This window comes from Lacerta agilis, chromosome 5 (assembly GCF_009819535.1).
Source record: "Lacerta agilis isolate rLacAgi1 chromosome 5, rLacAgi1.pri, whole genome shotgun sequence".
Lineage (NCBI taxonomy): Eukaryota > Metazoa > Chordata > Lepidosauria > Squamata > Lacertidae > Lacerta > Lacerta agilis.
In genome coordinates, this window is record NC_046316.1 from 4,252,438 (window position 1) to 4,274,151 (window position 21,714).

Consider the following 21,714-nt stretch of genomic DNA (forward strand, 5'->3'; position numbering starts at 1 on the left):
CAGGTTTTGAAAATGGATTATTTTGGTGGAGTCTTGAGTAAATATATAGAAAAGCAGACAAAAAGCACAAACCTTAGATAGTCATTATTGTGCTATTTGTTTGTGGTATTTTTAAAGACGTGGGAGCAACAATTTGGGTTTGGTAGATCCAGTTGTCATAAAAAATATTTTCATGAAAATTCATAAAAAAATTAAGTGAGATAAAATAATAATTAAAGGAATGTACATTTGTGACACCCATTTTCCAGATTCAACAAAGCCTGTTCAGTTATAACTGTTACAACATTCCTCTGGGTTTTATGAGTGCCATTGAACCATAGGAGAAAACAGACCTTATACTAATTTCTTTGGAATACACACTTGGTTGTAATCTCTTCACGCACAGGCATGCAGTAGATTGCAGCAATAATATAAACCTTCACTTATATGCTTAGACTAGGAGGGAATTAAAGTTAAATAATTGTGTTTGCAAAACATTAAAAATGACATGCAATTTCTAAGCATTATTGCATTGTTCAGTATATTTGTGATTCAAAGTCCTTACCATTGGAACATGTTGTGCCATGTGTTCTTTGATAAGTTTGTTTTCCTCCTTACTCACCCACTAAAACACACACACACACAGCCCACACACACACACATCAAATCATCAAGTTGCTGAGTTGGAGAGATTTGTAATGAGATGTTCAAGTTGTTAGCATTTATCTTCCTCTCCTAAATCTCCTTCTGACATTAAATAAAGTGTATTTCAGGCAGATTAACTGTCAAACACTTATGCCAACTACATTTCCCCCCAATCTGCTTCTAGGTTTTCAGAAGTTGTGCATGATGAGGTATGGAACGAACATGGATATTTTTAGCCAGTATAGGAAGATAGTGGAGATGACCCCCTGAAAAAGCGCCACCATCATCACACAGAGCAAGCATGGCTTTTGCCCAGTCGCACATTATGACAGCTAGAAGGCATCAGCACAGTAGACTAATAATTGAAGTTGACGAGTACAGCTCAAACCCGACACAGGCATTCACGTTCTACAACATTAACCAGGGACGTTTCCAGCCCCCACATGTGCAAATGTAAGTATTCTAGTTCTGTTATTGCTATACACAGACTTCTGAATGGTTATTGCTATGTCAATGTGGTATTTGATGGGCCAGTCAAAAGCAGGAATCGAGGGAATAGTGTTTTGGGGAAACATGTATTTTTATTAAGAGATGCAAGGGAAAACTCTGTGTTGTTTTACCTTGATATTTAATAAAATGGCAATAGGCAATTGCAGGAGCTTAGTACTGTATTATACCCTTAATCAGTAACCACCCCACACGCTTATATGAACAGTTATTTTAATATGAAGCCTTTTAAAGAACAAAACAAGTCTCATTGTTTGGCTAGAGATTCAAGAGATCTGCACTGACAAAAGAATGGCAGCAACTAATGAAATAGTGTGAGCACCCATATGACAAATCCTACTTTGATTCTGACAGTATGTGAAAGGCACAGGGTGCTTAAAGTGTAATTAGATTAATGTGTTTGTTTTGACTTTTTGTGTACCGTGAAAACATCTGTAAAGTTAATTGCTCTGAAGGGTGATTTACTTTTAATGTAACATGGAAAATCATAACTGCAAAATGAACAGTGCTAATAAAGTTGAGAGCCAGAAGGAAAAGAAAAAAATATTTAGCCATAACAGTCAAATGAAGCATTGACATTATTGCAAAATATTTTGGTAAAGAATAAAAACTAGTACAGTATCCTTTTTCTCTTTAGGTTAGTGAACTGTAACTTGACCAGGATAGGAGTAGTAATAGGCTTAATGAGTTCAAAACTATAGGATATGTTTTTCAAAAGCCAAACATGCACCGTTTGCATTAGACATGCAAACAGAATACGTTGGGCCATTACCTGGGTCTTCTGCCCCCCCTTTGAAGATGGGGGACAACATTTGCTTGCCTCAAGTCTGCAGGGACCTCACCTGTTCTCCAAGAATTCTCAGACATCATAGACAAAGATTCAGGTAGGTAGCCGTGTTGGTCTGACACAGTAGAAATATATTTTAAAAAATAAAAAAATTGTCCAGTAGCACCTTAGAGACCAACTAAGTTTGTTCTTGGTTTTGTGCATGCACACGAAAGCTCATACCAAGAACAAACTTAGTTGATCTCTAAGGTGCTACTGGACCTTAATTTTTTTATATATATCATAGACAAAGGCTCTGATATTACATCCACAAGCTCCTTTAGTACCCTTGGATGCAGCTCATCAGGCCCTGGAGATTCAATTTTTTAAAAAAGTAGCTAGGTGTTCCCTTACTACCTCTTTTCCTATCTTGGGCTCCAGCTCCCTCCTTACATCATTTATTCTGTTATCACTTTCCTTTTGGGTGAAGACAGAGACAAAGTAGGTGTTGAGTAGTTCCGTCTTCTCCCTGTTTAGGTTTTGTTGAGTTAGTGTTGGTTAATTGTTTAGTTGGGGTTGGCGTTTATTTTAATTTGGGTAAAAACTGTTTATTATTATTATTAATGATTATTATTACTGTTGATGTATTGGTTTATTTATTTAATGTTTGATTTTTTGATTTTTTTATTATGTTTTCATTAAAGCTGTAAGCTGCCCTGAGTGGCTGGGGAAACCCAGCCAGGTGGACAGGAAATGAATGAATGATAGCTTTTCTCTGTCTTCTCCACACAGAGGACCTACCACTTAACCTATTTTTTCTCATGCTTTGGACATAGCCAAATAAACCTTTTTAAAATTTATTTTTAACCTTTCTTGCAAGCCTGAGCTCATTCTGAGCTTTAGCCTGCCTGACCCCCCTGCAACTGTTGGCTACTTGTGTATACTCCTCCTTTGTGATTTCTCTTTTCTTTCATTTCTTATATAAGCTCTTCTTAACTCTCAGCTCATTGGTAAGCTTCTTATTGGATTTGTTTGCATTTGGGTCTTCATTATTTCTGCTTTTAGAGACACCCATCCAACTTGGACTCCCTTCTCTTTGAGTATTTCTGAGCATGGGATTTCATCCAGTAGCTCCTTAAGCTTTTTGAAATTGGCCGTCTTAAAGTCCAGAGTGCATGTCTCTTGCCTCTGTATGATGAAACCCTGGAGGACATGATCATTTTCTTCCAAGTTTCCAAATACTTTGTTGATCAGTTCTTCACTGTTGGTGAGGACCAGGTTCAAGATAGATGAGCCCCTTGCTGCTGCTTCTACCTTCTGGGAGATTAAATTGTTGGCGAGGCCATGGAGGAATTTGTTGGACCTTATATTCTTGGCAGAGTTTGAGTTCCAACAGATATTGGGGCAATTGAAGTCTCCCATGACTACTGTATCTCTCCTTTTTGAATGTTTGGTGATCTGCTCTAGTAAGGCATCATCCAAATCTTCAATCTAGCTTGGCGGTCTGTAGCAGACTCCCACAGTAAGGCCGCTGTTGTTTCTCTCTCCTGCCATTTTTACCCATATACCCTCAATCTGCTTTGCATACTCCAGGTCATGGATTTCTTCACAAGTGTACACCAGCGTTCAAATCAGCTGCCTCTCAGCCTAACCCACCTCACAGGGTTGTTGTGGGGATTAAATGGGGAGGGGGAAGCAATGTTTTATTCTCACCATATCATAGAGCTGGCAATTTCCCATTCAGAACAGTCAGAGAAGGATTACCTGTAAGCATCCTTTTAAGTCAACTGATTTACAGTCATACCTTTTGTGGAGTTGGCTTCACGTTGCGGCTTTTCGGATTGCGAATGCGGCAAACCCGGAAGTGTATACTTCCGGGTTTCGTTGCATGTGCAGAAGTGTTCTGCGCGCTTTGCACATGCACAGAAGCACTCTGTCGCACTCCATGCTTGCGCAGAAGCACCGCTCTAGTTGTGGACTTTTCGGAGTGCGAACGGCACCCTGGAACAGATTATGTCTGCAGGTAGAGGTACCACTGTATTGCACTTAGGGTGCTGCCAGCACCCCCACAATACACAAGTAATTATAGTGGGAAATTAGGACAAAGGGAGAGTACTTTCAGCTACAGTTTCACCTCTGAAATTGCCTCAAAGATCTTCAGAGAATATTTGGCCCATCTACCTTACCTGTTCTGCAAGGGTTTTTTGAGTTGGTAATTTATTATTCATTTATTGTGTACAATAATAAATAAGGTGCTCATAATTTATGTGAAGTGCTTTATAAATACTAAGTTTAATCTGAAATGTCTTAATGGTGGCCTGAACTAGGACTGGAACATTGCAGGCAAATTACTGTGCACAGTGTCTCCTTTTGCTGATTAAAAATACCCTTGAGAGTGGAGTCAAAAGACTGGTGATTTCTTGGAAAATTAGGACTGAGGAAACCTGAAGCTACCAGTAACTAGTTCTGCCACACTTGCTATATCTGTATTGATATTTTTTGCCACCCTATCTGGGTTAAAGCCTGGTTTTTCTTTTTGTTCTGGCTGGCTTTTTCATGATTACATATTTTGTTGCTCCCTTTAAAATGCTGACTTCTGGAACTACTTTTTGGACTATGTTATGCATCATGAAAATATCTAGGAAATAGACTGCCCTAGACTGATTTATGAAAAGGGTATGTTTCATTATATCTAACTTATATGAAGTAGTTAACGTCCAGTTGCACTGTGAAACTTCGGGGCTTAATACTCTACGCAAAGGTACACGATGTTAGATATTTTAGCATTAAGTGTTTATAATGTATTGCAACATGTGCATATGAAACTTAACAAAAAATGGCTGGTGAAGCACTGCAATGGAGCAGTTGAGAGAAAAAGGAAAGTATGCCTTTCCAGTAGCCATTGGGAGCTGGCAGTGGGTAGTGCTGGTGGCTCTGTCAGAATTGTGCAGGTATGTGGCTGCTGGCAGCTCGCTGTCCTCTGGCACAGGCGCAAGTTGCTGACTTCAGCAAGGGCCAACAATAAGCTTCCAGGCTGTTGACTGAGCCCTACCCTCCACTGCTGTCTCCTGACAATGATCAGTAAGGATGTGACCTGCCCCTAGATTGTATTGCAGTGGCAGTGCAAGCAAGATTTCCAACAGCAAACTGCTTCTACAGCTGCTGGTAGACACAACTCAGTTTATACCCTTTTTATGTTTATGTTTCAAATGATCTCTGCTAGAACTGGGCGATATCTGCTTTCCAACATTGTAATAGATCGCCAGCCATGGGGATGCACAGCTTTTGCCTCTTCCTGGTGAGGCCGGGCAGGCAGCGCCGCCCTGGGTGGAGCACATCAGCTGGCGCACTGCATGCCGTTGCACCACGGTGCCGCCGCTCTCCCTGGAACCGCCCCAACGATAGTCTCACTGTGCAAGCAGCGGCTACCAGGAGCCACCATTCTACTCAGTGCAAGGAGGAGGGGACAGCCTGCCAGTGGTTGTGTGGCCAGGGAAAGAAATGAAGTCACTGGCTAGCAGGCAGGCAAGCCCCATTCCTGAGGCCGGTGGCTGGGCTGCGGAGGGAGGGTGTGGCCAAGCACTAGGGGGGGGGTCATCAAGTGGCCTGATTGAAGTGCGCAATGCTGGCTGGGAGCGGCACTGGGGATTCATGAAACGTTGTCCGATAGGAAATTCTGTAATCGCTCTCGCAATTTTATCTTTAAACCGGCTTCAGGCAAAGTTTTGCTACATCGCCCAGGCCTAATCTCTGTACCTGTTGTTAAACGGCTATTTTTCCTGAGCTTCTTCAGACTGGTTTTCCTTGAAAGTTTACAGACGTTTCAGTTATGTGTAATCTGTGTTAATGTAAATATTACAGAATTTGTTATTTAAGCTGTAATCCTAACCATGTCTACTCAGAAGTAAGACCACTTAAATTAAATCTGGTTTACTCATTGGTGAGTGGAATTAGGATTGCAGCACACACTCAAAATATCTGTAGATCTGCAATCCAGATCATGTAAACTGTTCTCTCTCCAAATTACTATCATTATGCATAAGCCAGTTATTGATTTAACTATTGTGAAAAGTTGATAAAAATGTATTTGAAAAATATATTTAAAGGTTTTCTCTAAATGGTATGTTAACTGAACTTCAACAAGAAGAGGTATTTATTCATTTGCAATAAGGAAAAACAGCTATAAAGTAATAAGCATTTCTGATTTATTTTTACACTTACATTTTGTCCAACAATTGTGAAAATCCTGAGTTAAAAAATGTACTTCTTGTCTGCTTGACTATTCTGAATTGCTGTGTCATACATGGTGAGAGTGTATTGGATTTGCAAACTAGATGTGTGAAAAACACAGTCATATGATTACATTTTGTAATAATTCCTCAATATTTTTTACATAGGGTGGATCCTGTTCCACATGATGCTCCTAAGCCTCCAGGATACACACGTTTTGTCTGTGTATCCGATACTCACTCCAGAACAGATCCTATCCAAATGCCATATGGTGATGTTTTAATACATGCTGGTGATTTTACTGAACTGGGACTGCCTAGTGAAGTTAAAAAATTCAATGAGTGGTTAGGTGAGTATAGCGTTACAAATAATTTCTAAAGCTAGTTTCATTTAACCAGTGAATAAAACCATACCTCTGCTTCTGAGAATTATGAATATTAATTTTGTCGGTGTTGAAGTAAGTGATCAGCACAGTGACAAAATCAGATTACTGTGTGCCTCAGCTGTAAGAAGCAGCAGTTTGAAGTCATGAATTTTTGCTTCCTGAATTTTTAAACTTCGCTGCAACTTAACAGTTGAACCTTTGATGATTTGCATAACAACTCTTGCAAATATGGCAAACATTTATTTACCCCAGAGGCTGATAATTTTTCTGTTTGTGGCTCAGCTGCACTGCAGTCCTGAAATCCAAACAAAGCAAAGCACAAGCATGTAGTTGCTGCCTTGGCTAGAGATGCAGATGCCTTTTGTAGAAACTGTTGGCATTGTTCACTGAAATTCTCTTCCATTGGGCAAGCAAGCAAGCAAGCCGTAATCTACATGCACTCCTATATTGTTTGGAATAGGCTTTTAAAGTATAAGCTTTAGTTTTGCATCACTAAGTGGCTGCCCCACTATTCGCATGAATCATGGATTTCCACTTTGACTGATATTTTCCTGAATTATCTCTCAAAAGAATAGGAAAAATGGCTGAAAACTGAGATTCATACATAGCATTGAATATTTTTAGACCCTGTTAAAACGAATAGTCCTAAAGTAAGCATGTAGGATGAAAAAAATTCTTTTTGGTATGAATGAACACAATAGATTTCATATGTCATGAGCTGATTGAAGCAGTGGTATGAGTTAAGACTTATTTTAAGCAAAGCAAGAAAATGACGAGTGGTGTATATTTTTAGCACTGTTGAGTCTCTTGTCATTAGAAGGCTAGCCTAACTGGTATAATGATGTGTGAATTTGTATATATGCGAATATATATCAGTGACCAGCTTTAATGATGGAAAGCTTCACAGCAGATGGAATTAGAGCATTTTGAGTCTTAAATCCTTTCTGCATCCACATTAGATTATGATGGAATATTCAGATGGGTAGTTTGGATGTGATCAGAGATTATGCCCTCCTCCTTTAAACTGCTTTAGTGAGGCATCAACTTAGCTCTTGTTTCAGTGTTGAACAGTGTTGATGTGCAGAATTTAAAGTCACTTTTCTGTTTCATATCATGTTGTGTCCCTTTGCATTAGGCATCTTAAACATTGAGGGCATTTTCACACATGGGGTTCTTCCTTTAACAGCAAATTCGGTTGGTGAGTGCCAACAGGGAATGGATCTAAAACAGGGCCAATGAGAAACATATTGGCATGTCTGGAAAACCCTGAAGATTGTAGAATATGGAGATTGTAGAATAAACTCTTAAAATCCTAAGGGGGTAAGAACCCCAAAAGCAGGTCAATGAAAACTGAAAGTGCTGTTTTGCCAAAGGCAAAAGGGGTTCTTTATTAGGGCGCTCTAAAGCAAACACAAAACTCAAGTAGTGAAGAGATTCTGAAATTTATTGAGCAGCAGGCTTATCATACACAATATCAGAATGGGCTAACATACCAGGCAAAAGACAGTCCCTCCTTCCTTTCAGCTGCTGGGACAGCTGAAAAAGAAGAACAGAAAACTGGAGGTCAGGGGAAGAGTAGACTTGCCTGCTTGAATGGAATTACTGTGTGGAACCCTGAACAGGAATACTCCTGTTAGGATGAAGAATACACTGCAACATTTTGTTATAGGTGTTTCTTGTTCCCTTTGGTAGTGAACTGGGTGGTTGGATGCCTGTTAGTTTGAAACAAAATGAGGACACCAAAATCAGGAAGGAGTTTCTACATACTCAGGGAACCCTCTAGAAATGCTGGAGTATATACATTTGTAAAGGAATATAAATAAATATAAAAGAAAAAAAATGTTGAATTCAACAAAATGCCCAATAACCACCTCAGGGCTTCCAGAGTTGAGAGTATAGGGGAAGTTACAGGTAGGTAGCCATGTTGGTCTGCCATAGTCAAAACAAAATAAAAAATAAAAAAATTCCTTCCAGTAGCACCTTAGAGACCAACTACGTTTGTTCTTGGTATGAGCTTTCATGTGCATGCACACTTCTTCAGATACACTGAAACGGAAGTCATTATGGTATGAGCTTTTGTGTGCATGCACACTGGTGACTTCCGTTTCAGTGTATCTGAAGAAGTGTGCATGCACACGAAAGCTCATACCAAGAACAAACTTAGTTGGTCTCTAAGGTGCTACTGGAAGGATTTTTTTGTTTGTTTGTTTGTTTTTGTTTTGAGTGTAGGGGAAAATAGAGTAAGATATCATTGCCTGAAGAAGGAACTTCCAGGTACACAATGAATACCAAAGAGGAGTCACAGCTACACTAAACTTCTGATTCCCGCCCCCCATTGTTTTCTGTGGGCACCTTTGACTTTTGTCTAGGGGTGAATAAAGATATAAAAGAATCAGAAGTTTGGCAACCTATGTGTCATTCAGTTTAGTGTGTGGTTGAGAGAAATTGAGATACAAAAAGTTAGGGTGTCAGTTGAGGAAGGGAAGAAACAGAGGTTTGGAGTAGTGTTTAAAATTAGCCAGGCACATTTTCCACCTGGCTTTTGACCACTTGCAACCAAGTGAAGATGCCTGGGTGCCAGGATAATGCCAGACCTCTCCACCATCTGGAGGTGCATGCCTCGGCATCATTGGATCTGGACTGTTTTCAGACACTAATACCTCATCCTGTAGAATTCTATCAGTTATATTTTATCTGCACAATAGGGAATCAATTTCTGGAACCAAAATGCTTTTTTCTGCGCAGGAGCAGTCACCATTAAGAAAAAGAGGTAGGAATTGGCCAATATATATTTAGACTGTCCCTGGATCAAGTGACTTTTCTTCTTAACGTTCTCAAAGCTCTTAACCTAGCTCAAGGTTGTCATTTGAAATAGCCAGATGTTTAATTAATCACAGTCAGTCCATTATTTGAAAAATAAGACTTAAGAGCCATCTTGCCCCCAAAGGGGAACGAGACATTGCGTTTTGGTGACTGTATCCTTGGTTTAAGGAGCGAGCCATTTGGCACCCAGCTTATACACCTGAGTTTCTAACACTGGTTGGTGGAGGGGAAGAATGATTTGCTTAGTGAGTACTCTGGAGTGAGGGGGTGGGTGTCCTATATGGGGATGTTTTAGGAGGAAGGAAAGTACCGTAAAAAGGACACCTTTGCTTTTCCCCATTCTCTAGCAGGAAATGCTGTTTCACCACTTATTGCGAGTGGAGGGAGTTTGTGCCACTCCCTGTCTGGGAGGGTGGCTAGGCCCCTCATCACATCACCAGGGTGGGGTTGCGCAACCATTGAGAGAGGCTTCCTCAAACTCGGCCTCCAGATGTTTTGAGACTACAATTCCCATCATCCCTGACTACTGGTCCTGCTAGCTAGGGATCATGGGAGTTGTAGGCCAAAGCTGAGTTTGAGGAAGCCTGATTGAGAGCAAGGAAATAGCCAAAGCCTACAGATGTTCATTTTCCTGCCACAGATCCTTTGTTCTGTGGCCATTTAATCCAGTCCTGTGCAAGACAGTTCTTTGAGGTGACCAGGACAATTAGGTTTTCTAGTATTCTTTTCCTGAAAGTTGTATCAGCTAGCCATTCAAGCAAAAATGTTTACTTGTAAACTCTCTCTCTCTCTCTCTCTCTCTCTCTCTCTCTCCCCCCATAGTATTTAGAGTCACTAGTCCCATCTCTTCTAACAGAGATTTGGCAGGCATTCTTGCTATGGACTTTTCATGTGTCTCTTGAAGGTCCTTTTTAGGCTGATAGGTTTATGCAGCTATTTATTTTTTCTTTACCAGCCAGTCGTTTTCAGAGTTACTTTGTACTGGTCTTCTAGTATTTTATGTTTTAGTCCAATCATTCTACACCACCTTGATATTATACATGAAATGGTAGTATATAATTTTTTAACATAAATAAATAATATAGTATGGTGGGACTGTGCAGAATAGGGCAATAAAACAGAGTAGCTCACAGATGAGAAAAGCAGAAAAATACTAGTTTGTTAAAGAAATAAAGGAGTCCTGTTTGGGAAAACTGAGGACTGCCCCCATGTAAGTCACCTTGAGTCCTTGTCAGGGGAAATGCGGGGGGAAATAAGTAAGTAAGTAAGTAAGTAAGTAAGTAAGTAGACAAGAGGATAAGTTTAATGTAAGAGAGAAATTAGGATTGGGGAGCATGTGTTATCATAGCCCAACCCCATTTTTGTTCTCCTCCCCATTATCCCCCCCCCCAATTGCAGCCCTTTGGGGTGGTTAATTGGAATCAGGTGGGAAATCATTTCCACTGATCCAAGTTAATGGGAAGACAGCCTCAACTGCTTAAAAGATCATGGGTGGTGAGTGAAATTAGTATCATAATGGCCATTTCCCAATCCAGTTGTTATGAAGAAGCATCTCTAGCAGTATGTGCTACCCAAGGTGTGGCTTTAATTCCATTGCGGTACAAGAACTGTGAACCAGAAGGACTCTATGGGAGGCTCAGAGCTCTTAGCCAAGTTCAGATGTTAAGGAGATGAGTAATTATATAACATTTAGGAAACATCTGAAGGCAGCCCTGTACAGGGAAGCTCTTTAAGGTTTAATGTTTTGCTATGTTTTTATATTTGCTGGAAGCAGCCCAGAGTGGCTGGGGCAACCCAGTCAGATGGACGGGGTACAAACAACAACAACAACAACAACACCACGGAAAGAGCACACCTAGCTAGCTACCTTTGAGGTCAGTCACCTTCTCTCCCCTCATAGCAGGAGGTGAGGAAAGAAAGTTGAAGGAAGGTGGTATATTGCCAACAGGGGGAAATGAAGGAGGAAATGTTTTTTTCTTCCTTTGCCCTGTTTCCACTCGTTTGTTAGCCCTCTCTTGCATGCATAATGATTCTGTTAGTGCGAAAGGTTATATTAGAACAGTTCCCCAGCTTTCTTGTTTAGTACCGTCGTCCTAAAGTTAGCTTTGCAGTTACTCATTTGATTCTCCTGTTCCTGGCAGGAACTCATAAAGAGTGCTTTCCCTTCAAATACTCTAAAAGTTGTTTGTGGTACAATATATGAATTCTGTGGTTTTAGCTGGAATGCTATTTGCGACAACATGTTGATTTACTTCACACTGGTTCTATAGTAGAGAATTTCTCTCTCTGCTTTTGATGTTTCCTTCTTGTTGGTAGTACCCTCTTTGGATAGTGCATGCTGTTTTAGTGGGATACGGTTTTAAATATCAGACAAAGAGTTCTCGGGGTTTTAATTAGTATACAATTTATTTACACTAAGCATATAAAAACTTATGCAGATTCCTTGAAAGAATTTCTTGTTTTCAATAAACTACCCCATGTGCCTCTTCCTCCCTCCTTCTCCTGCTCTCTTTATGCCTGTGATCTTGCTAATTTGTTTGAAGGAATAATTGACACCATATGGCAAGAGCTTTCACCCTTTCCCACATATTCTTGCTGCATCCCAGATTGCGTTATTTAACCCTCCCCTTACAACATTTTTTTATTACTTTCTTAGATTTGGTTCCTCTCATATTCAAATATATACTGCCATTTTCTCTAGCCTCAGAAATCCTTTTCTCACATTTTAATGCCAGTCAAACTGTCCTTCTTTCATAGTTGTGTCCCTTTTCTTTGTGTTTGGTTATTACATTCTTCCTGAAGTTTCCAAGCATTCTTCCAAGTGTTGCCCAACTTTATTTATTTTATTTTATTCCTTTTATAAATGGGTTCCCATAAAATAGCTCAAAGTAATTTCACAGTAAAAACATCACCAGTTAAAAACAATTCCATATATTCAGAAAATTAAATACAATTCCACATGTAAATAATATTAAAAACAATTTCAAATCCAGCACAGATGCAGACTGGGACGAATATCTACACTAAAACAGATTGTTTTAAAAGGAAGGTCCTAAGTAGGAACCAAAAAGGCAACAGAGGTGGTAACTGCCTGATAGTTAATGGGAGGGAGTTTCAAAGAGTAGGTGGCATCACCCTAAAGGCCTGATTCCTGTATTGACCTCTTGATAAGATCATATAGATTGGGTATATAAGGGGTGAGAAAGTCCTTTAGGTATCCTGGTCGCAAGCTGTATATGACTTTGTACACCAGAAACAAAATATTGAACTTAGCTTAGAAACTAACTAACTGGCAGCAAGTTCAATTCTTTCAGCACTTGTGTAGCATGGTGATACTAGTCTGCCCCAGCGAGCAATTCAGCTGCTGAATTCTGCACTAGCTGCTGCTTCCCAACCAAACTGAAGGGCAAACCTACACAGGGCACATTGAAGTAATCCAGTTACAAACAGTGGTCTGATTATCCAGGTTCAGAAATGGCTGTAGCTGTCTCACCAGCTGAAGTTGGTCAAAGACACTCCTAGTCACTGAGGTCACCTGGGCCTCTAGGGACAGAGATGGATCCAGGAGGACCTGCAAACCATGAACAATTGAGCAATAATCCAGACTTGGGAACCACCCACCTGCACACCTCTGTCATGTCAGCATTCAGAGGTAGTTTTTTCTTCCTCATCCAACCCACCACTGAGTCCAAGCAGCAGGTACAGGGCTTGCAAGCATGACCTCTCCTGATTCACATCTTAGAGGTAGATATCATCACTCTACTGATGACTCTTTGCTCCCAAACCCCTAATGGCTTCATATTGCTGACAAGATGGCAGCCTATGGCACCCCAAAGCACAGCTGCCAGGAGATTGAGCAATAATCATTAATGCTATTCCCTGAAACTGACCCTGTATATAAGATCTGAACTGTAAAACCTTGCCTCCAACAACCATTTCACCGAGAGAATAACATTGTATCAAAGACCATTGGGAGATCAAGTAAGGACAACAGGGTCACGCTCCTCCTTCCCCCAATAAAAGCCACCCATCAGGTCAGCCAAAGCCAATTCAGTCCCATAATCAGGCCTGAACCCAGAATGTTGGGGGTTGAAATACATAAGAGTCCCTGCAACTGCCCCACCACAACCCTCTTAATCAGATGGAAAGGGGTATTTGCCAGCAGGCAAAGTCACAAAGCTATGGGCCCAGGCTTTCATGCCTTGTTGCCTGTCATCTACTGCATTTCAAAATCTAAGTATTGTTTGTTTTAAAGGCAATATGCACAACTTGTCAGAAGTATCTCTCTACCTATTCTCATTTTTTTTTTACTAAACCCCCCTGTCAACTTTTTTTTGGATAGTACCATTTCTTTAGGTACTCATTTCCATACCATAATAATAAAATGACATTTATTTTAATAGTAATTAACTGTAGGTTAGCGATGTAGAAACAGCACTAGTAAATGGCCTCCATATAAGGATTGTAGAGAAGATTTCTCATGTAGTACATCCCATAGTTACTCTCTTACAAATCCTCTACATGTCTATAGTCAGAAGCAGTGATGTGGAGAGGTAAATTATCCAGTGCTTTATTTTGTTGTTGAAAAAATTCTGTTTCAAAAGTCCAGTAGTAACAATGAATGGGTGCAGATTGCAAATGCAGTACTAGACATGGCAGTTTCAATGTTTTTAGCTTTGCCTGAATTTGCCCAGGGATTTCCCCCCAGAAAATATCCCCATTGATTTTTTCCCCTAGAAAACCCACATCACTGGTCAGAAGCAAGTCCCATTGAGTTCAGTGGAGGTTATACCAAGTAAGGAAGTATACGTTAGTCAATTTTCTTAGGAAATGATTTGTCTGACCACTATAAATGTAATATTGGATATGGAAAGTTGTTATCCTCATCACATGTACTTGGAAATAATTTGTGTTGAAATCATTACTTCTTTTAAGTAAATTGTTTCAAAATGGAGGTATATTTTTGAGCCAAGACAATTTTTCTCCCGTGTGTGTGCGTATACACCCACACCTGCCTTTTTCCTTTCTATTAATATTGGTGCTGGATTGTAGTATTTATTTGATATTTTAATGTTGAATTTAATTGCTAGCTTCTATTATTCAATGATGCTTAGATATAACAGTTTATAGGTTACTTAATAAGGTGTATTCATTTTCAACGTTAATGTAAATTTCCCAGACATCAGCCGAGTGTTTAAACACAGAACTGTCAACGAGATGCTTAAAATGCAATCTAAGACAGTTACACTGTCTTTACTGTATCACTCACTTCAGTATTCTAAAAGGTTGAAATGAGAAAGAGAAAACGTTAAGTGAGCATTTATATGGTTGCCAGTGCTCTTACAGAATACTAAAATCTGTTCAATAAAATATCTGCAGAAAAACAGAGCACAAACTGCTGTTAGGAGCTTGTGTATATGTCTCACTGAGGTTAGTTTATCATTTGTATTATTTATTTTCACACATAGCATAGGAAAGGATGCAAAAGCATATCTATGTAAATTGATTAGGCTCAGTTACAGAACTGGTGCTCCTTGCAGCAATTAAAGCCAACAAAAAATGGAACGAGTCCTTGTGGAATCTGGAGCAGGTCAGAATGTAGTGCACACAAACCAAGAGTAAACACTGGTAAACCAGGCTGGTCTAAGGCAGAGGGGAAGCAGGTGCCCCACTAAACAAGGAGCTTGCCCCCTACTTGCGCCACCCCCCATTGCTGGACTTTGTCATTAACATATACCGTTACTTTTCTTTCAGAGATCTAAACATGTGTTACACAGCTTGTGTGTGTGTGTGTGTGTGAGAGAGAGAGAGAGAGAGAGAGAGAGAGAGAGAGTTTTCAGTGAGAAAATAAAGTGAAAGGAAAGAAAAAAATATTTGAAACAGTGATACAATACAAAATATAGGTATACAAGTAATGCAGTTATTCCAATTAATGTGAAATTACTTACAAGACATATTTTTTTAATGCATTCCAAATAGAATTGTATTTATCTGTCCACAATCTGCGTCTAAAAGTAAACCGTTCGTATATTGCGATAATTGTCATCTCTTCTATCCATTGCTAAAAGAATAGAAAATCCAAGCCATAGAAGAATTCCCAGCTTCCCTCTACTATCTGTGTCAGACCCTTTCTGTCTCTCTAAAATCCTTACTACAAGCCCTACTTCCCAAAACACCCTCTCTCCTTTCTCTGGAAAATAGCAGTGATTGACAGAAAAGAGGAGACAGGTTTGACTCTGTCCTCCCCACTTAATGTGTGTGGTGCACTGACCAGAAGAATGCTGCACTACAAAATTGAAGGACATTTGGCCCATTGGCTGCACAGCAGCTTGCCTGGGAGATGAAGATAAAGGGGAAGCAACAAGCCTTCTCACTCTTCTCTCCCTTATTATCCTGCTGCTTGGGCGGGCGGGCAGTGAGATCTTTAAGGGATGGGGAGGGCTGGTGGTGATGGGGGAGTTCATTTTGTCAAACCGTGGATTACATTGGCATAAAATAATTTTTCTTCAGATTTTGGTGGGGGGGGGGAGAATTTGGCTCATTACTGGTTGTTGTTGTTATTATTTTATTTATTGATCATTTTACAAAAATAGTCTCAAAGCAGCACACAAAGCAGAAGAATCCATACAACACAGCTCAAGGAAATATAACATTAAAATCAACAATAACAAACTAAAAGCAATGATCAGTAATAGATAGGAAAAATATCTCCCAACCAAACCATAGATTATAACAAATTATAAGATTATAACAAAACTTCTAGTTGATCTACAGCTAGTTTGGGAGAGCTCACCCATTAGTACTCTGCATCCAACAAAGCAGTAATAGATTTTGGAATGATGTCCTCTGCCCATGTTGTGCACTGCTGACCATTTAAAAATTGTAAACTTTAATGTACAACTGCAGCTGCCCCCGCTTCTCCTGTCACCCTCCGTCCTCTGCCCAAGAGCTTGCAATTAACCTCTTCCTACTTTTTTTATAAAACGTAGGGCTGCTGGGAAGGCTGTGATCAGGAAAGATAGGGTGCCTAAGTGCCAAGGCGACCTTTCTGGTGTAGGTGTAATAAATCAAAGCTGGGAATCATTTTGAGTAATATAAGTACTACAAACGGGTTTTCAGAACCTTGGCAGTACAGTGGTACCCCGCTAGACGAATGCCTCGCAAGACGAAAAACTCGCTAGACGAAGGCATTCGTCTAGCGGAAGGCTGCCCCGCAAGACGAAAAAGTCTATGGGGCTGCCTCGCAAGACGAAAAATTTTCGTCTTTTTTTTTTTTCGTTTTGCGGAGCGCGGCTGTCATTGCCGCTCCGCAAGACGAAAAGCCCGCTAGACGAAAATTTTCGCAGAACGAATTATTTTCGTCTAGCGGGGCACCACTGTATTTTGTTTATTCTTGAAAAACATGATGATCAATAAGGTGAATGGGGCCCTTGAAATGTGGTAATATCCTACTTTTGTTGCTCCAATAATATGGACCACAGTGTCTCATAATGCTGAAATCCTCACTATAAAGTGCAAAGTAGTTTGAAAATTGGAATACTATGTTTTAGCTGGCACATTAAAATTTCCCCCAATCCATTTCATATTCCTTAATTTGTAAAATAAATGTTCAAAATGAATAAACAAAGCAATTATCAGCTATAAGCTATAGACAGACACATGCCCATTAGACTGATACCATCAAATTAAAGAATGAAGTGAAAAATGAAAAACAGAACTCACACTCACAAAGTTACTGATGAAGAAGTTAGGGATATGGAGAAGATGCGGTTACACAAAAAAATAAAAAAATGGCTAATTATATTTTGCTCTAGTTATAGGTGTATATACACCTGCCAACTGAGAATTAAATTTCAAGCATCTGGTGAATTGGACTTTAGTCCCCAAAAGCTTATGCTACAATAAAAACAAGAAATACAGCAGATTTATAAAGATAATACTGAAACATGTTGGAAGTATGGGCAGTGGAGCTGAGAAGACTCAGAGCTGGTGTCAGGTGAGCTTCTTTGGAGAAGGAATTCTAAATATGAGCTTTTACAAATGAGAAAACCCTGATCCCAGTCACTACCCACCTGCCATCAGATGGTAGGTGGACCCAAATGTAGACTTCTAAATGTAGACTTCACATGTAAATGAGGGACTCGGGCAGGCATCTGTGAAAATGGCAGTCCCTTGGGTCCCTTGACTATATTCTCTAGTCAGTCCCAGCCTAACTGTACTCTGGTAACTCTTCAAATGCAACCCCATGTATAACACTTTGTACTAATCAAGTTGGGAGGTTAACAGGTCATGGGCCACTGTGACCATGCTAGCTCACGAAGGGGTTGCAACATACGTATCATCCTTACGTAAACCACCAAGCAGTGAACCTAATATTTTAGAAGGTTTGCAGCTTCATCCAGAATAGATTGAACATCTTCTTCCTGGTTAGGTGAAACATCTACGTCTCACCTGGACTAAACTTAATTTTATTGGCCCTCATCAAATTCATTACTGCTTTCAGATGTTGTTTGAACATGTCTACTATCTCATTTGAGTCCCAACAAAAAGGAGCTGTGTGTCATCAGTATACTGATGGTTCCTCACTCCAAATCTTCATACAGTCTTGCTCAGCAGCTTCAAATAGATGCTATGGGAGACAAGAAGGAACCTTCGGGATCCAACAGCATAATAAACACCAAGGAACCAAATTCCAATTTCCCACTATCATTTGCTGAGCTGGCTAATAATCTACAGTTTCCCCAACCCACATTCTTCTTGGGATCCTATATTACAAGTGTTCTTTTCTCTCTTGTCACACCAAAAACATAGGCAGTATACAGAACACTATGGAGAGAGACAGAAAAGGTTTAGTAGGGCATTGAGGGCTTCTTTTACCCTGATTATATTAGGAAATATATCAAAGGGTGAGAGCTTTTAAATTTTATATACATTAGGTTAATCACTGTGCCCTGTTATTTATTAATAATTTGCACTATTTGATTTAGCATCTGAAAAGCTAATTTAGACATGCCTAAATGGGCACCCAGTCAATTTTTTCTTCTTCTTTGAAAGGCAGGCTCCTTTTCTAAGTTAAGAACTGGTTTTCAAACTCCTGTAAGTTTCAAAGCTGGTTTGTCATGCAGTAAAGTATGTCTGCTGCTCAAGAAAAACTTGCCTGTTAGGTAGAGAAACAGTTGCATATTTCTTTACCTCCTGGTCTTGGAAATTAATTTGAAATCATTGGAAATAATACACAAGACTTTCTAGTACAGAAGGATTTTCAATATTTGTGGTAATTGCCATGCCATGTCTGTTATGTTATGCTTAAGTGATGGGAAATTGTATGTTATCTTTCTAATTCATAAAAGAAGCCCAAATGCAGAAGCAATTTACCTTGCAAAAGAACACTTTCAGAGTACTCTGAAATGGCAAAAGTATTCTGCATAATTTAACTTTAGATCATAAGACTGCACTCCACCAACCAGTCTATACTGGAGTAGCTATGGATTTTAGTGCAACCACATTCTACTGACTTATCTGATTGGAATATCTCATCCTGCTCACTCCAGTCCAGTGATTTACTTCAGATAGAGTAGCTTCCTCACTTTGAATGGCTTCTCCATGCATTTGATTAGGAGCATAAGAAGCTGCTGCCTTGTACCAGGACAGAATGTACATGTCCATTTAGATAAATATTTTCTACTCAGGAAAAGGTATTTCAAACCAGCTGTTACTAGTTTCTTTTAGCTGGAGATGTCAAAGACTGAACATAGGATCTTCTGTATGTGGGATGCAAAGTATGTGCTCTGTTGCTGTGTTTTTATTTATTCATTAACCTTGTAGGCTGTAGTCAAAACAAAATAAAAAATTCTTTCCAGTAGCACCTTAGAGACCAACTAAGTTTGTTCTTGGTATGAGCTTTCGTGTGCATGCACACTTCTTCAGATACACTGAAACAGAAGTCACCAGATCCTTAAATATAGTGAGGGAGTGGGGAGGGGTATTACTCAGAAGGGTGGTGGGAATGGGTGATCAGCTGATAGGTGTGGAAAACTTGTTGACGACTCTTAAAGGCTGTAATTAGTCTTGCAGGGAAAGGCAAGGGGTGAGATAGCTTAAGATAGTTTGTCATGTATAATGAGATAAGAATCCAATGTCTTGTTCAGACCAGGTTTCTCCATGGTTTTAAGTTTGGTGATAAGTTGCAATTCAGCCACTTCTCTTTCCAGTCTATTTTAGAAATTTCTTTGTAGGCTGTAGTTCATTACAAAAGAATCAGAGCCATTTCCAGTGTACTATAAAACAATATGTTACACAAAAAACAACAAACATATAAAACTAAGTTAATTTTAAAACCATAATAGATGACAGCAGTGGTTAGACACATCTCAAGACCTCAAATTGTCTAGATTTCATTCACTAAATTCCTGGGAGAACAGATAGATTTTAACCTGATCCCTGAATTCCATCAAAGCTATGCCTACTGAGGGAGAGAATTCCATTTTGGGTTTTTATTATGGATAAGGACTGATTCCGTATTGCCACTTGCTGTGCAACAGCTGACAACAAGAAGGGGGACCTCTGCCAACCTCAGAGTCCTAATTGGTTGATACAGGAAGAGGTGTGGCCGGGCTGTCTTGGTCCAGGAACAACCATAGCTAATACACAGTGGCCCTGGAAATAGTCACTCCTTGCAAGTTCAGATCCTCAAGTTCAGCGCTGAATCTGACATTTCAGGTTAGTGCGACTATGAGCCTCTTGGGCTTGCTGATCGGAAGGTTGGCAGTTCAAATCTGCATGATTGGGTGAGCTGCCGTTGCTCTGTCTCAGCTTCTGCCAACCTAGCAGTTTGAAAGCATACCAGTGCAAGTAGATAAATAGGTACTGCTGTGGCTGTAAGGTAAATAGTGTTTCTGTGCTCTCTGGCTTCCGTCATGGTGTTCTGTTGCACCAGAAGAGGTTTAGTCATGTTGGCCACATGACCCAGAAAGCTGTCTGTGGACAAATGCTGGCTCCCTCGGCCTGAAGCGAGATGAGCACTGCAACCCCATAGTCAGTGTTGACTGAACTTAACTGTCCAGAGGTTCTTTACCTTTAGCTTTACCATTCACCCAATTTCCAGACAGAGAAACCACCAGTGCCTCCGTCTTGTGAGGATGTGGCTTCAGTTTATTGGCCCTCTTCCAACTCATTAATGCTTCCATAGACCAAGATGTCAAATACTAGGGACCAGGGCTCCAAGCAAGCAACTATTTGTGCATCAGAACATATATAGCTCTGTGAATGAGAACTACTGAACAGCAAGTTCTTCTGTGGTTGAGCAAGCATAAATATTTATAAGATTGTGGCCTAATACTTAGTTTGGGGAAAATAATCAGGTCATTTTCTGACTTGCCAATAGGTATGGAAAAGCTTGAAAAAAGCTGTACTGCAAACTCATCAAAAATGGAGTTGTTAATTGAACAGCTGACGGACCTATAACCACAACGATGCAGCTCCCTCTATGATAAATGTTGCTGTACATTTAAAGTCATTTGATAATTTGCTTAAGTAACATCCATAGACAGCAGCATGACATAAATACATTAGTTGAAGCAACAACTATAACCAGCTTACAGGTTTCAGTTTAGTAGATTGAGTAGGTTTAGATGAGCTGGAAATCATTTAGAAATCACAGTGGAAATGGAATTGTTCATGCAAGTTTAGTACTGAATTTTCTTCTACATTTTATTAGGATACTACATCAGTTAGAAGCTTGTTAACAGCTATAGCACTTGCGTGATACTAGCAGTTCATGTTGGTGTCAACGTATATATGAAAAGGAGACAAGTCTTTTCAAACTGCAATTGAAATTATATCTTAAATTTCAAGAAGAGTTTTGAATGAATCTAATTTTATCATAAGGGCAGAAGATCCTGATGTGCAGTAAAGAATAGAGATGAAAGAGAGTGGACTTTTATTTTTAAAAGTACATATGTCTAGGTTATATTAAAGCTAGATTTGTTAGCTATCATTTCAAAATAAATATTCATGTAGATGAGTAATTTTGATAGGATTTCATGGTGGGGGGGATCCATTTTAGCCTGTATAGAAAAATAGGTGTCTAGGGGGGAAATGAGTAAGAATGGATATTTACCGAAGTACTAAAGTATGCTAGTAAATGTTGCTATGGTCCCCCCACCCCACTTTATATTGACAGGGCCACGTGAGATGTGATAGATGAGTTTTGTGTGTTTAAGTACGGAAATGTCAAAAACACGCTAGGAGCAGGTACCGTATTTCAGTAGCAAAATATGTACCTGAGTAAGAGGTGCTGAACTTTCTCCATACCTGTTTTTTGCCTTCCAGGTGCATTTTGTGTAGTTGACCTCACTTCTAGTATCAGAACTCAAATGAG

At 39.7% G+C, this 21,714-nt stretch overlaps 1 protein-coding gene across 2 annotated transcripts in view; it reads left to right on the forward strand.

Moving 5' to 3' along the window:
* Positions 1 to 808: 808 nt before the first annotated feature.
* The window catches only part of MPPED1 (metallophosphoesterase domain containing 1), a 61,866-nt gene continuing 40,960 nt past the window's right edge, over positions 809 to 21,714 (forward strand). For both annotated transcript variants that reach the window (XM_033148317.1, XM_033148319.1), the window contains exons 1-2: positions 809 to 1,077; positions 6,295 to 6,476. In XM_033148317.1, coding sequence (XP_033004208.1) covers positions 926 to 1,077; positions 6,295 to 6,476 — 334 coding nt within the window. In that variant the 5' untranslated portion in view covers positions 809 to 925. The remainder of the gene's footprint in view (positions 1,078 to 6,294; positions 6,477 to 21,714) is intronic.